This window comes from Oreochromis aureus, linkage group 5 (assembly GCF_013358895.1).
Source record: "Oreochromis aureus strain Israel breed Guangdong linkage group 5, ZZ_aureus, whole genome shotgun sequence".
NCBI classification, from domain to species: Eukaryota; Metazoa; Chordata; class Actinopteri; order Cichliformes; family Cichlidae; genus Oreochromis; species Oreochromis aureus.
In genome coordinates this window covers 13,000,488-13,013,353 of record NC_052946.1, presented here as the reverse complement: position 1 = coordinate 13,013,353, position 12,866 = coordinate 13,000,488, and the positions used below count along the sequence as shown (strand labels likewise).

Here is a 12,866-nt window from a genome sequence, read left to right as displayed (position 1 = left end):
TCTTGTTGTGCTGATTCAAAGAGGGCGGAGCAGCAAGTTTTTCGCTGCTGGGTGTGTGTATGTGTTTACACGTGTGCGTGTGCATGACATAAAGTACGAGCTAAAGTATTTCTAAAGCAGGGGTCTTAGGTTAAGCAGCCTGAAGAGAGCCTCTTGGCAGTATTCGCAGCAACATATAAAGAGGATACACACTCACAGTCTGACCTATGGTATGTATCTGGATGGTATTTCCCTTTATGCTTGCTCATTTGTAAATGCTTACGTGGAGAAGCTTCCTGTTTGATATCTGTCAGGTCACTTTGGTGGCTGAACGTTTGTTCAGATCAGCATTTGACAGTTTATCGCTCATGTGATCCTCCATGTTGCGGTAAGATCATCGTGCTTCCCTTTAAGCCTCAAATTATGGAAAGTTGGCAAAGGACTAAAGATTGTGTTAGTCTCTCTCAAATGGACCTTGAGAGCAGTTGTTGCCAGTGTAACAAACTTTGTTCCAAGTAAACGTGAACAATCAACAATCAAATGTTTCATTACTGTCTATGTATGTGGCATTCGAGGTTGACACCTGGCTCTTTATGGCTTTATATCATCTTTTTGTACTCTCCATACTGGTTTTTCTCACTGTAAACATGTGATACAATAATCCTGATGGGAAAATGGAGTACAAACATTGTGAAGCACAGTGCTAGGTTTGTTTGTCTTAGATAATTAAGAATCCGTTTGTTAGGCCGCAGTTGTAATTTTGCCATGGTTGTCCTGTTTCTTGTCCTTGCCCGATGTGACAGTTAAATGCGTTACCACCCCATCAGAGCAGGTTGCCTTTTAAAGTTTAGTCAACGCCATTACTCCTGATTTCGCCCAGCTCTCTTGAAATCTGCCCTGCGGCAATAATGCTCCTCCTGCTGCAGCTCTCTGCTAAAACTGAAACGCTTAACTTTCACACTATTGCTCCACTTTCTTTCCTTGTTACGCAGCTGACTGCAGCTTTCGTCATTTCCACCACTTGTCAGAGGTGAGCCACTTATCACTACTGACCTTTTTCCACAAGTTGCCAGTGCTATTTTAAAACAGAAAGCTGAGGAGTCGTTTCCAGCCATTTTCACATGTGCGTGTTTGTGGTGTGTTGGGTGGGGCCAGCATTAGTCATCAGTTTTCATAAGAGGGCAAAGCTACTGCTTCAGTCCCTGTTGTTTGGCAGGGCCTGGATATATGTACTGCATTATTCCTTGACCAGTGACAAATGCACAATATGGAGTGCGGTCTTGGCGTTTCATGCCCGTGTGTGTTTCTATCATTCATATCTGACAGCAGACAAAGACTTGAGCTATAAACCTCAAGCTGACAGGCAGTTTCCTGTCGTGCTAAAGTAAATGACTACCAAAACCTGTTGGTTTCAAATGGCAGTGCGCCGCCCTTGCCACACTGTCACTGCTGGGCCAAGTCATGTGACAGAAACGGTGAAGATCTAAAGTGTTGCATCTATTTTGGACACACTCACTTAAACTATGCCCAGCATTGCGTCTAGCTCTCTCAGAATGACCATGATGTTACTGGTGTCCCGTTATCAACTACGTCAGGCAGTGTCCTCACTGCTTACCCTGTGGCTCTATCTATGGACATGCACAGCATGTCAGTGTTTGCATATGTCATGTGTCTTACATGGAAAATGATTAAACAACAAATGCCCACATATCACGATATCACTGTTGTGTTTCAGACTACAACTGCACTGAATCCCAGTCTACTGTATGTGCTGTATGTGTCTGACAAAATCAATATGTCCTTTGCAAAACAGATCCATGCTAACTATTGAGTCTTTTCCACGCTTCGGCTAAATTTGGAACCCTGCATCATTTTTATGACACGCCTCCCCCTTCTTTTACTGTCTTATGCATTTCTGTGCTGCATAACAGAAACACAGAATGCTGTTTAAGAAGACAACATCACAAGCTGCAGAAGTTAGTTCAGTGTCACAGGTTCAACCAAAGAAGGTCTCATAAAGATTGTATTATCTGCAGTTTTCATATATGATGCATGGTGCAAAGGTCATTTCTGTTCTATTGGCTGTTTCATCAAACCTGTATACATGTTGTGTGTATAAAGAATGAGCCAAACTTGAAGTCTGGACAGAATGGCAAGTGACATCTTGTATACTGTCAGTTCTACTATTGAGTGCATCTTCTGATCATTTGGACCTTTTAAGTTTTGCTGTGCAGTATGCTCCACGTATACAGCTTATAACTCTCCTCCATCAACTTCACTTCTCTTTCACACAGTCCAATATATACTCAGATCAATACAATAAATACTTTATCAAGAAGGCAGAGATTTATGAGAATGGATGTTTGGCCTTTTCAGGTTGTTTGGTAAAATGACTAAATTCCTCCCAACAAATGATTCTGAAACTATAACCCAGAAAAAAAAAATGTGGCCCACATCTGCAATCGTGTTTGGGCCACATTTGACACTGCCTGACCTCATGGCAGCACAAGGCAACACAAGGCAGCTACAACTGAGCCACAGGTCTACCAAATACTGGGTCACATCTGGAACACTCAGCACCTGCTATAAACCACGTCAAGCACGGCTTATGACATTTATGGAACACCTGGTCTGTAGAAAACAACTGTGTACCAAATCCAAATGTGTCTGCTCTGTGGGAAGACTGGTTGCTAGTTCCTTTCTTTCTGTGGTCCGTTGTGGTTTGTGTTAACCAAGAAAGTGGTCCTTTCCCCCCCACTTGTTGTCTAATGTGAGTGAACAGACTTGGGCTCTTTGTCAAGAGGATCTGAAACAATATTTTCTCTATTAGAAAATAAGTGCATAAAAAATTATGCATGCTAACAACACCAGAATGTATATCATAACTGGTCTTTGAGGTGCTGTGGATGATCTATGGATGGCATCACATTTAAATTATGTGCTAAAAGCAGCCTGTACTATACACTCACCAGCCACTCTGTTGAGTAGACCTGTTTAGCTGCTTTTTAACACAAATGTCTAACCAGCTAATTATGTGACAGCAACTCAGTGCCTTTAAGCATGTAGACAAGTTTAAACCAAGCATAAGAAGGGCCAAGAAAGGTGATTTGAGCATGGTGTGGTCTTGGTGCCAGACAGAAACTGCTCATCTACTAGGATATTCCCACTAACACCTCTAGGGTTTACGGAGAATCATCTGAAAAAGAGAAAATATCCAGTTCTTTATGTGAAATAGCCTTATTGATACAAGGCTCAGAGGAGAACGGCCAAACAGCTTTGAGTTTATAGAAGGAAGAAGAGCAACTCTTAATGCACAACATATCAGACCTTGAAGCTACAGTAGCAGAAGACCGCACCAGGTTGCCACTCCTGTCAGCTAAGAGCAGGAAACTATTGGCCGCTTAGTAAGTTTAAGTATTATTGGTCACTACGGCAATCCCTTTATGAGCCCAGTGTGCCCGTCCTCTGATGGCTGCTTCAAGCAGGTCGCATGTAGACAAATCTGCGGCAGTTGCTTGATTCTATTATATCAATATGCACCAAAATTTAAAAGGGAAAAACTCCAGCTCTTCGAGTCAATGGCTTGAAAAATTAGAGAAGTTTTAAATCGAAAGTGGGCTTAACCCAGTAATGACAAGGTGTACCTAATGAGTGTACGTGTACTTGCAGTGTGTGTCTGCTGCTGCCGTAGTCATGAGGAATGTAGGAATGCAGAAGTCTGGAGTCACTACAGACTTCCTGAGAGTTTGGGTTGGTCTCAGGTGAACACAGAAGGTGACACATGAACATTTGTTTGTAATTTACCTAAATCAGTTAGTAGGCCTAATCCACAAAATGTTTCATGCCTCATGCTTTTTTAATTTGAGTTAAAGTTGGTGATTTAAAAAAAAAAAAAAAAAAACCTTTCTGATTCCTAACCGTAGTGAGGCTTTCAGTCCTCGTCTTTGTTCATTTTTCTTGTAAGTAATTCTTTCTTTCTTTCTTTTTTGTAGCACATCTTCCATTGTTGGCTTCCTTTAAGAGGATATCTCTTTTTATCTCTTATATTTTATATTTTTGTGATCATCTGATATTGACAGCACGAGTCACTGTAAACATACTGATGAACTGAACGGTTTACTACTTATTTTTTCAGTGCATTATTTCTTTTAATGGATTGGAAATGAACTAAGAGCTCTGTCTGTTTGCCTACTGTACAATTATAAAAGCAGGTCGTGCTTCCTGGCCTATCTTTGTCAAGTGGCATCTGTGAGTGGTGTCAGAGTTCTGCAGGGGTGATGAGTCACCTGTTTGTGTGTGGTTTTGAAGAATAGTTTCAACAGAGAATCCCTCATGAGGTAAATGCAAAAGCGCATGGAAAATACACTGATTTATACAGTGATATGGAAATATGTCATTTGTTCTGATCTGTACAGTGTTACTCTTTGTTTTTTTAACTCACAAATCTGTTATAGGGTTTGCCATAATGTACGCTTCTGCAAAAGAAAGTTTTGACCACGTAATGATGTAATTCATGTGGTCAGTATGATTACTCTGATGACACATCAGAATACTTTTTGTAGATAAGAACGGGGACGACAATACTGCGACTGCCTAAACACCTTTCATCAAATAGAATTAGAGGTGCTTTCACTGCTTCTTTAAATTATTCCTGTGTTGAATCAAACACTGCAGGAAAAACCTAAATAAAAGCTAGCGCCACTAGGATGGCTTTAGTGTGTCTCTATTAGTTCTAGAAGTTCTTGGAAGGAATGGAAAACCATGCTGTGAAAAGATATTCCAAGTTTTCTTACTCATTAAACCCTTTAGCGATCTCTTGTGCTCTATATTTAGTGGAAATTCTGCTTCCAGAACAGATCACCGCCATGAGAATACAAGGCTTCAAATATCCAACGCTACTTTCATCATTTTGTCATGAAAATATCCAGGCTAGTGGAGTTCTTGTCTCACATGCAAGTTCATCCAGTAAAATTCTCCTGACACATCATGCAGCACAGCTCATCTGTTTCTTGGTTATTTAAGTAACTTGGCAACGTTCAGTATTTACAGTGGTAACGGGATCAACACAACTTCCCCTTGGCTGCTTGTGACCTCACTTCCTCATCTGTGCCGCTTCCTTTTTATTCTCGATTTAAATAATATTAAGTTGACTCTTAACTGTCGGTTAATATTTGAAAATTGTGAAAGGTAGTAAGACATGTGATTTGCGTGTGCTAATCATGACCTGGGTTGTGACTTTGTGAGCCCGAGTGACTATTTGAGCATGTGAGGAAATCATTGATTATGCCGAGGTGCAATCATTACTAACTCAGAGTTCCCCAAATGCAGATGGTTCACAGTGGTGAAATTTACTATGTGCTCTGTCTCTGTATGTTATTTACCTTATGCCATACTTATGCCATTCACATGCATACATATGTGCTTTACCCCCACGCTACCTGTCTAGCTGTAAAACAGGACGCATAGCTGGCTGGACAGGTTAACTCACACAGTAGCTTACGTGTGATTAGAAGTAGCATAATAACGTTTTTTTTCCACAAAATTGTATTTGTTATGGATACTTTGAAAGTCCAAACAGATGGAAAAACTGTCATCTAAAATATATACAGAACATTAGCATGTACTGACAGTTAGGCATGTTTTGCAGTGCACTGATTGATAGCCTGTGTATTTATAGTCAGGTAAAAAGTTCATTTCTCTTATTCTTTTATTACGTTATTTATCATTATTATTATTAATATTATTATGAACAAATGGGAAAAAAACAGTAATTCACTGACGGGCTGGGCTGGGTCTGAGTCTACAATGATACAACTGCATACAATACATGGAGCTGAATGTGAAACGAACAGCAGTATTAAACAGGGTGGAGGCTCACTGCTCTGTATTCACAACACCTTCAAAAGAAATAGGCTGGGCTCTGCAGCAAACTGTGCTCCGCCTGGAGATCAGTATATGCTTCCAAAATACTGGACTGCGTGTGCAACATGTATAGTTGCCAACAAAAGGAACTTTATTTTTGTACACGATTGCATATTTTAGACTAATTTATTTATTTTTTTGCAATACTAAGGCATCTACTGAGTATTTGCATTCACAATCGTCACAAAATTGTGAGGCTTGTTACAGGTAGTATCAAAGCGTCTGAATGTGCCTCACATTTAATGACTGCACAAACAGGAAAAACAGTCCAGGGGAGCAGTGCTACTGTCTTGGCTCTACGTTTCGAGGTTGTGCTACTATATTACCTGTAGCTTTTCTGGAGCCTGTGCGAGTAAGCACAAAGAGTCCAATTTAGATGACCCTGAGAGTTGGCTTGACAGAGTCTATCTCCAAATGTGACTGGGCTGATCGGGTCACATTCCGATCCCAGTGCATTCTGCCTGCAGTTACAACTTTTTATTGACGTGCGATTCTTATCCAGATAAAGGTCACATGTTTTTACTGGGGGAAACTGAGTAATAGTGTAAGGCTTTACTTCTGGTACACTTTTGCAGTTTTAAAAACGAACCCAAAACATTATTTGCTTCAAAGAGCCTGCATATTTCTCTCAAATGTATTGTAAAAAAAAAAAACCAGGCTAATAACTGATCTGAATATTTCAGATAACAGTTTTAAATGATGAACTACTACAGTGGCTCCTGAAACTAAAAGTCTAGTGAAGTCGTTTTGCTTTGGTTAGTTCACATGATGAAAAGTAATAATATCCCATACATCGTAACATGGCTTGTATGGATTGTTTTATTACAGCTCAGCTATAGGAAAGTTAAGACAAAGATCAAAGCATCAGTGATACAGTATGACTGACTGTTTCTATGTGAAGAAGTGCAGTGCAGAACAAATATAACGTCCACTCAGTATGCATGTGTGTGAATAATGGCTGCATGTCTTCAGCCAGAGTCACCGGCCGATCTCTCCTGGTTTCTTAAGCAGAGAAATGTGAGCTATGTTAGCGTTCAGCTTGCACTGGATGCCATTGGCTGGAGAGTCACTTGTGAATCCTACATTCCTGTTGTCAGTTTCTAAGGTGACCACAGATGACAATGATACAGTCTCATTGGTGCACTGCTGTCAAACAGTCCCACCCCACAGTCAGGAATGTAGGACTTGAATCAAACACTCCTCACTGCCGTGTGATGGCTGTGTTTGTGGGCAGTTTACAGCACCACTTTTTTTTCCTTTCTTTCTCCTCATGTTAATTTTCAACTTCAAAAGGAGACTGCATTGACCTGAACCTATAACAATTACGATTTCAGCTTTATCCAGAAATAAGTCTTATGGGATGTTTTGTTTTCCAAAAATATTGCTGTTGTGAAATCAACATGTTGCTGGGTGGTTTCTTGTGTTCCCTGCACATATTTGACTCTCTCTTTCTCTCTGCAGTCGCAGTCCAGCCAGACAACACCCAAACCGGCAGCTCAGGTCTCTACTGGGAAGCCTGCACAGTTCGAGGTATTAGACATTCCCCTGTAATGCTGTTTAACGTCTTCTCCTCCTCTCCCAGTCTCTCAAAAGAAACTCATTTGTTGACTCCCAACTTGACCCCTGACCCCCAGCATTTTCTGAACTACTTATAGCATTGTGACTTTCTTTCCTGTTCCAGCACAGCGCTTTGGTTAATAGCAGGGGTGCGGGAATAGGTTTAGCTGTGCCCTTAGTAACAAACAGAAAAGAACATTTTCCTTTTCCTTCCGTTCAAACTCAATACAAGTAACACCCTGTTTAACCCATTAAAGCTGCTCGCAAACCAAGGTTGTCAAACTTTGCTGTTTGAATGCTGTCATTGCTGACTGGGATATTTTCCAGAGAAGACTAATGGAAATGTTAAAAGACTTTTAAGAGGAATGTAACTATATTAGCATGTATATGAACTCTGTTGGTAGAAAACATTTTGCAAACATCACCAATGATTTTGTAGGTAAACGGTTTCCAGGTTTGAATGATTGTACAGCACATATATTTAATGACTTAAAAAAAAAAAAAACAAGAATTGGGATGAGGTGGGTGCTTTGGAGAGACCATTTGAGAAGCTTAATGTTAGCTTGTCTTACTCATTCCAAAATCCAACAATCGTGTCAACTTTCTAGCTGTTGACTTGAGGTGAAGTTGAAGAATTAGGTCATCCTCCTTCATTATTTAATTCACTTCATGCAATGTACCAGTACCACTAGCAGCATAACAGCTCCGGAGTATGATCCTTCTTCCACCATGCTCAACAGCAGATATAGTATTTTAGGTTTGAAAGCCTCACCGTTCCTCCTCCAAACATGCCTCTTGTGGCCAAATAATTCATCTTTGTCTCGTCTGACCATAAAACTTTTCTCCAGAAGGCATGTAGCTTGTCCATGACAGCTGCAAAAATCTCAGTTCACTCTGGACAATAACACTGGTGTCACAGCAGTTTCCAGTTGATGGCAGGCTTGAGCCTCCTGGTTCATGGGTTGTTCCTTAACATCCGGCGAATGAATCTCTATATTTAAGCTGCTATGTGTACTTTAAGTTCTGTGTGGATTACAGAAAATCCAAAATAAATTCAAACCTGTTCACCCAATTCTTGTTTTATTTAAGTCTTTAAAGATGTATCCTTTACAATCATTGCACCCTGGAAGAGGAAAAGTTCAAAGAAATCATTTAAAAACCTGAAATTATCAAAATATTTAGGCTTATGATAAGTGTACGTAAACTCCTGACCACAACTGTATTTCATATAAAGTGTACTTTATTAAACACTTTTAATGACTAGTTTTTTCAAAGTAATAGTACACTCCATTGCCTGTTATTTATCTCTTTTACTTACTAACAGATAATGTTTGAGCAGAGCCATAGTGCCAGCCTGAATTGTTTTCACACATCTTTCAGCAGCGGGGCTTAGACGGTGTATAGTTTGGTGCCTGGCTTGTAGAGATAAGGTTTAGTCGGATATTTGGAAGTGAGAGAAATACATGGTTTTGTTTTAGACCCATTCACACACTGAGCTTATATTACTCAGCCATTAACCTTGAGCTGTAATTATCTCATTGCCCTGCTTCCTTCTTTTTGCTTTGCCACAGTAAAGTACAACTGCTTATGTTTCAGTGTCCATGTGCAATGGGAAAGATAATGTACTGAGCTATTAAAAATATGTCCCTGCAGAATGTATGGTAATTACTATTAGCCAGTTTCCTGTCACATAATAACCTGTAATGTTCACCTATTAACCTTACAAAGATGGAATGTTACTTTTCTACCCAATGTGTTATGGCATTTTGTTAAAGTTTAATGATTTGCAGAAAAAGCTGGTTATAATGGAAGCAAAGTAGGCTGAACGGTTTACTACATCTCAATTTGGATACTTTTGTTACCATAATTCCCTGCAGTACATGTAATGGCATAGTAATGTTGCAAGTTGTGCACTTGCCTGAAATGACAATCACATTTGACTGGGACTGTCATGCTAGCCATGGCATTTTGTGAACATTTTTAACATATTAAGTCCCAGATTGCACATAATAATACATTCCTCTACAGTGAGTATGACCATTTAACACATATAAATGCCAAACAATACAACAGCACATGAAATGTTAATACTTGAAAACAAACGCTGCTGTTAGCTAGCATGCTAGCACTCGTATCAGTATTTCTGCTGAGAATGTGTCCTTTTGGCTAAAAACAGTTGGTGATCCCTTCCAAATAGAAGGTATAAAACATGGAACTACAGTCACATTACCATCTGATGTGTGGAGCTACGTTATGAAACTGAGCATTGTTGCAATCACCAACATATCTAATTGGTCCCCACCCTCAAGCGTAACCAAGAAGATGTCATTTTAAGATATCAGGCTAAGATATATTACAGTAGGTTTCACAGTCTCTGTGGCTCTTCTGACGAAAAGTTAACTAGTTTCCATGTGCAAAGCCATGCACACAGGCAATTCTAGCATCCAGAGAGCTGTAAAAAATATTGCAGTTGATCAACTTCTCCTCACCTGGTGCATTGCAGACGCCAACATCAGGATCTGGAATGGCTACAAAGCCTGGGGCGGTTACCACGACAACAGGAGGAAGCTCTAATGTTGCAACAGCAGAGAGAGCCAAACCACACCTATTTATGAAAGCCAAACCAGAGGTAGATAAATTCTGGCGGGTATGAATAAAAGTGGTGGAGGCTTTGAGTGCTTTGGCGTGACATAACATGAATCTCTGCTTCTTTCTTTTGGCCTCAGCACCTCATGTGTGCTCATCACTAGTCATCTCTTTACGCGCTTCATCTGTGGTCATCACCGTTACGCAACATCTTACCTGTCTGTCTGTGACGTCTTTCTGTCACAGCCGTTCACTCATCTTGCATCAGAAGCTGGACTCTCACCGTGCCACCTTAAAAGATCTGATATGACCTGCATGGGATGAATGCTCCTCACAAACTGTGGCACTAACTTCATGAATAACTGTCTCTTTTCACTTTCTTTAAACACATGCTTCTCGATTGTAGACTAACACTACGCTGGCCGGTGCTACTGTTATTGACATGTCGTTTGCAGAGGCGAGTGGCGCTACTAGAGAGGTGTTAAAGGTAATGCCATCATGGCCAAAACTCTAGCTGGTGCTTTTTCTTTGCTTTAATCCAACAATCTTTTAAATGATAATGGGTTTGTTTTTTTTAATTATTTTATTAGAAATGTTGTGAACTGTGTGTGAGGTTTTTGAATATTTCATGAATGCAAATAAATCCCCAACGTTCACGAGGTACCAAGGAGATTAAGGCATGAAAAAGCACCAGCATCTAAACCCATACTGATCACCAGTCATCTCTCTCAGCCCTCATATTATTTTGAAATCTTTTGGGTAACTGTGACTGAGCTGACCAGTGATCAGTGTAAATTTTCTTCTGCCCTCTTTTCACTAACACTTTAAAAATCTACACGGTGTCAGTACATCTACCGGCTTCCTTGTGTTTTTGAGTAATCATTTGGCGACATGTTTGTAGACTGCACCTGTCTCCCAAGCCAAAGTCACACCTACAATTCCTCCCACTGCTGGCACTGCAGCAGCCACTTCTGTGACCGCTCCTAAAGAGTCACCTAAGGACACGGCTAAGGTATAAGCCTGACTACTAAGGCCACTCTGAGTCTTCAGTGCCTCCATGACTCTCTTGGGGTGTATCTTTCAGGCCTGCTTGCCTTTCGCTCTTCTTTTTCTTCCTTGCAGTCTTATCAGGTTTTTGGGGGTTGTGCTTACTTGAGACTGTCCAGATGCCTTATTAGCTTTAGGGGTTTCTTGGAATGCCTGGAATTCCTTTTCGGATTTTTTTTTATTTTTTTTTTTGAAGAACAAAGGACTTTCATTCTTTACACTGCAGCTCTTTGCTCAGCATGCCTCTGCTCGTTGTTGCATTTCGTCATAGTCGACGCCCGTCCATTTGCAACACCGCATGCATCATCACTCCGAGTCAGTGAGAAAAAACAAATGAAGAGGAGAGGCTTACAGTGTACTCATGTCTGACCTCAGTTTCATTGCACAACACCTCTAGATGAAAGAACATCATCAAGTTGGTGGAGGTTTTCTTTTCCTCAAGTCACTTCCTGTCTTTCATTTGCTTCTTTGGGTGTTTTGCATGTGTGTAGCAGATCTGCAGTTTTACTTGACATGAACTTGGGCTGTAATAGAATCAAATCTTGTTGTATTTTAGAGTGCCACTGCTGCCACAGCAGTCAAAGCTGATGTTCCTAAAGTTGATCCTGCTAAAACATCAAAGCCAGCTGCAGCAGGCACAGCTGCGGCTGGAAATGTGTCTGTGCAAGGCAAAAAGGAAGAAGCTAAATCAGCGCAAACAAAGGTAGATGTTCCTGAAACCAAACATGGCAGAGGCTGTGTCTCAACTCTGTATACTCTGCACAGTGATGATTTTGCAATTCATCTTCTAGGTCTCTGTGTTTAATGAATGAATGAGGAAGTGTTCTGATGAGGTGTTTTCATGGCTAGCAGGAATTTTTCACGCCCATCAAACATTTTTTTTTTCTGGAAATTCTAAAGAAGAGAAGTCATTTCATTAAAGCAATTAACTAACAAAGTTAATTGTTAGTTTTTCGTTTTTTTTAATGGCTCATAATTTCATGATGCCTTACTTCTAATGGCACAATGGATATATTGTGTCGTTAAGGTCTGTGCCCTGATTCTGGATCTGTGTTGCAGGTTCAGGCGGAGGTTCCATCCACAGCAGCTAAAGGAGCCAAACAGGTAAAGACGTAATGTAGCAGTGCTGGTTTCCTTTGAAAAGCATGTCGCTTGCTGTAGTGTGCTGAGCTGTGTTGCATGCGCAGGCACCTCCAGTGGATGCAATCGATGAGCTGGCCAACATATTACCATCAACTGATCCTGTCGCTCGCCCAGAGCCTGTGTTCACGGGGCCAGAGGTCAAAGAGGTATAACATAGCCACAGTGTGCAAGCATACATGTCTGAGTGTGTGTGTATGCTTAAGAAAGTGAGAAGCAAGCTGCATGGGCCTTGAGTGTGTAACCGTGTAATGCATGTGTCACAGCGTGACATCACCTCTGAGAAAGGTCAGAAGTGTGGAGAAAGGGACGACACACTGCCTCCAGACTACAGATTCAAAAAAACGGTCAGTGTGCACCACCTTCCACTGCTTTCTAAACTTTCTACCCAACCTCACTCTTTAATTTTGTTTTTGTGTGCTTCACTGACAAATTCATAGGGACTACTTTATGCTGGTAGGAAACTGGCACTTTTATGTTCTTTAGACAAAGTTGCTCAGATCTTTAAAGGCATGACTTTGACACCGAATTTAAGATTTAGGACTGATAACTTGTTAATATGAAGCAAGAGTGGCTGATTCCTGGATCTGGAAGGATATTTTATCCAGATTAGTCTGATATTTTCATGTGGAAAT

General features: G+C 40.6%; 1 protein-coding gene across 19 annotated transcripts in view; it reads left to right on the top strand.

The window, feature by feature from the left end:
* The window catches only part of cast (calpastatin), a 32,497-nt gene that overhangs the window by 10,345 nt on the left and 9,286 nt on the right, over positions 1–12,866 (top strand). For 5 of the 19 annotated variants that reach the window (XM_031747730.2, XM_031747732.2, XM_031747728.2 and 2 more), the window contains 8 exons: positions 7,363–7,431; positions 9,962–10,087; positions 10,451–10,531; positions 10,946–11,056; positions 11,648–11,794; positions 12,151–12,195; positions 12,279–12,380; positions 12,498–12,578. In XM_031747730.2, the coding sequence (XP_031603590.1) occupies positions 7,363–7,431; positions 9,962–10,087; positions 10,451–10,531; positions 10,946–11,056; positions 11,648–11,794; positions 12,151–12,195; positions 12,279–12,380; positions 12,498–12,578 (762 nt within the window). Of the gene's footprint in view, positions 1–53; positions 210–7,362; positions 7,432–9,961; positions 10,088–10,450; positions 10,532–10,945; positions 11,057–11,647; positions 11,795–12,150; positions 12,196–12,278; positions 12,381–12,497; positions 12,579–12,866 lie in introns of those variants that run through there. The other 14 variants (XM_031747740.2, XM_031747737.2, XM_039612790.1 and 11 more) reach the window with 10 other exon arrangements.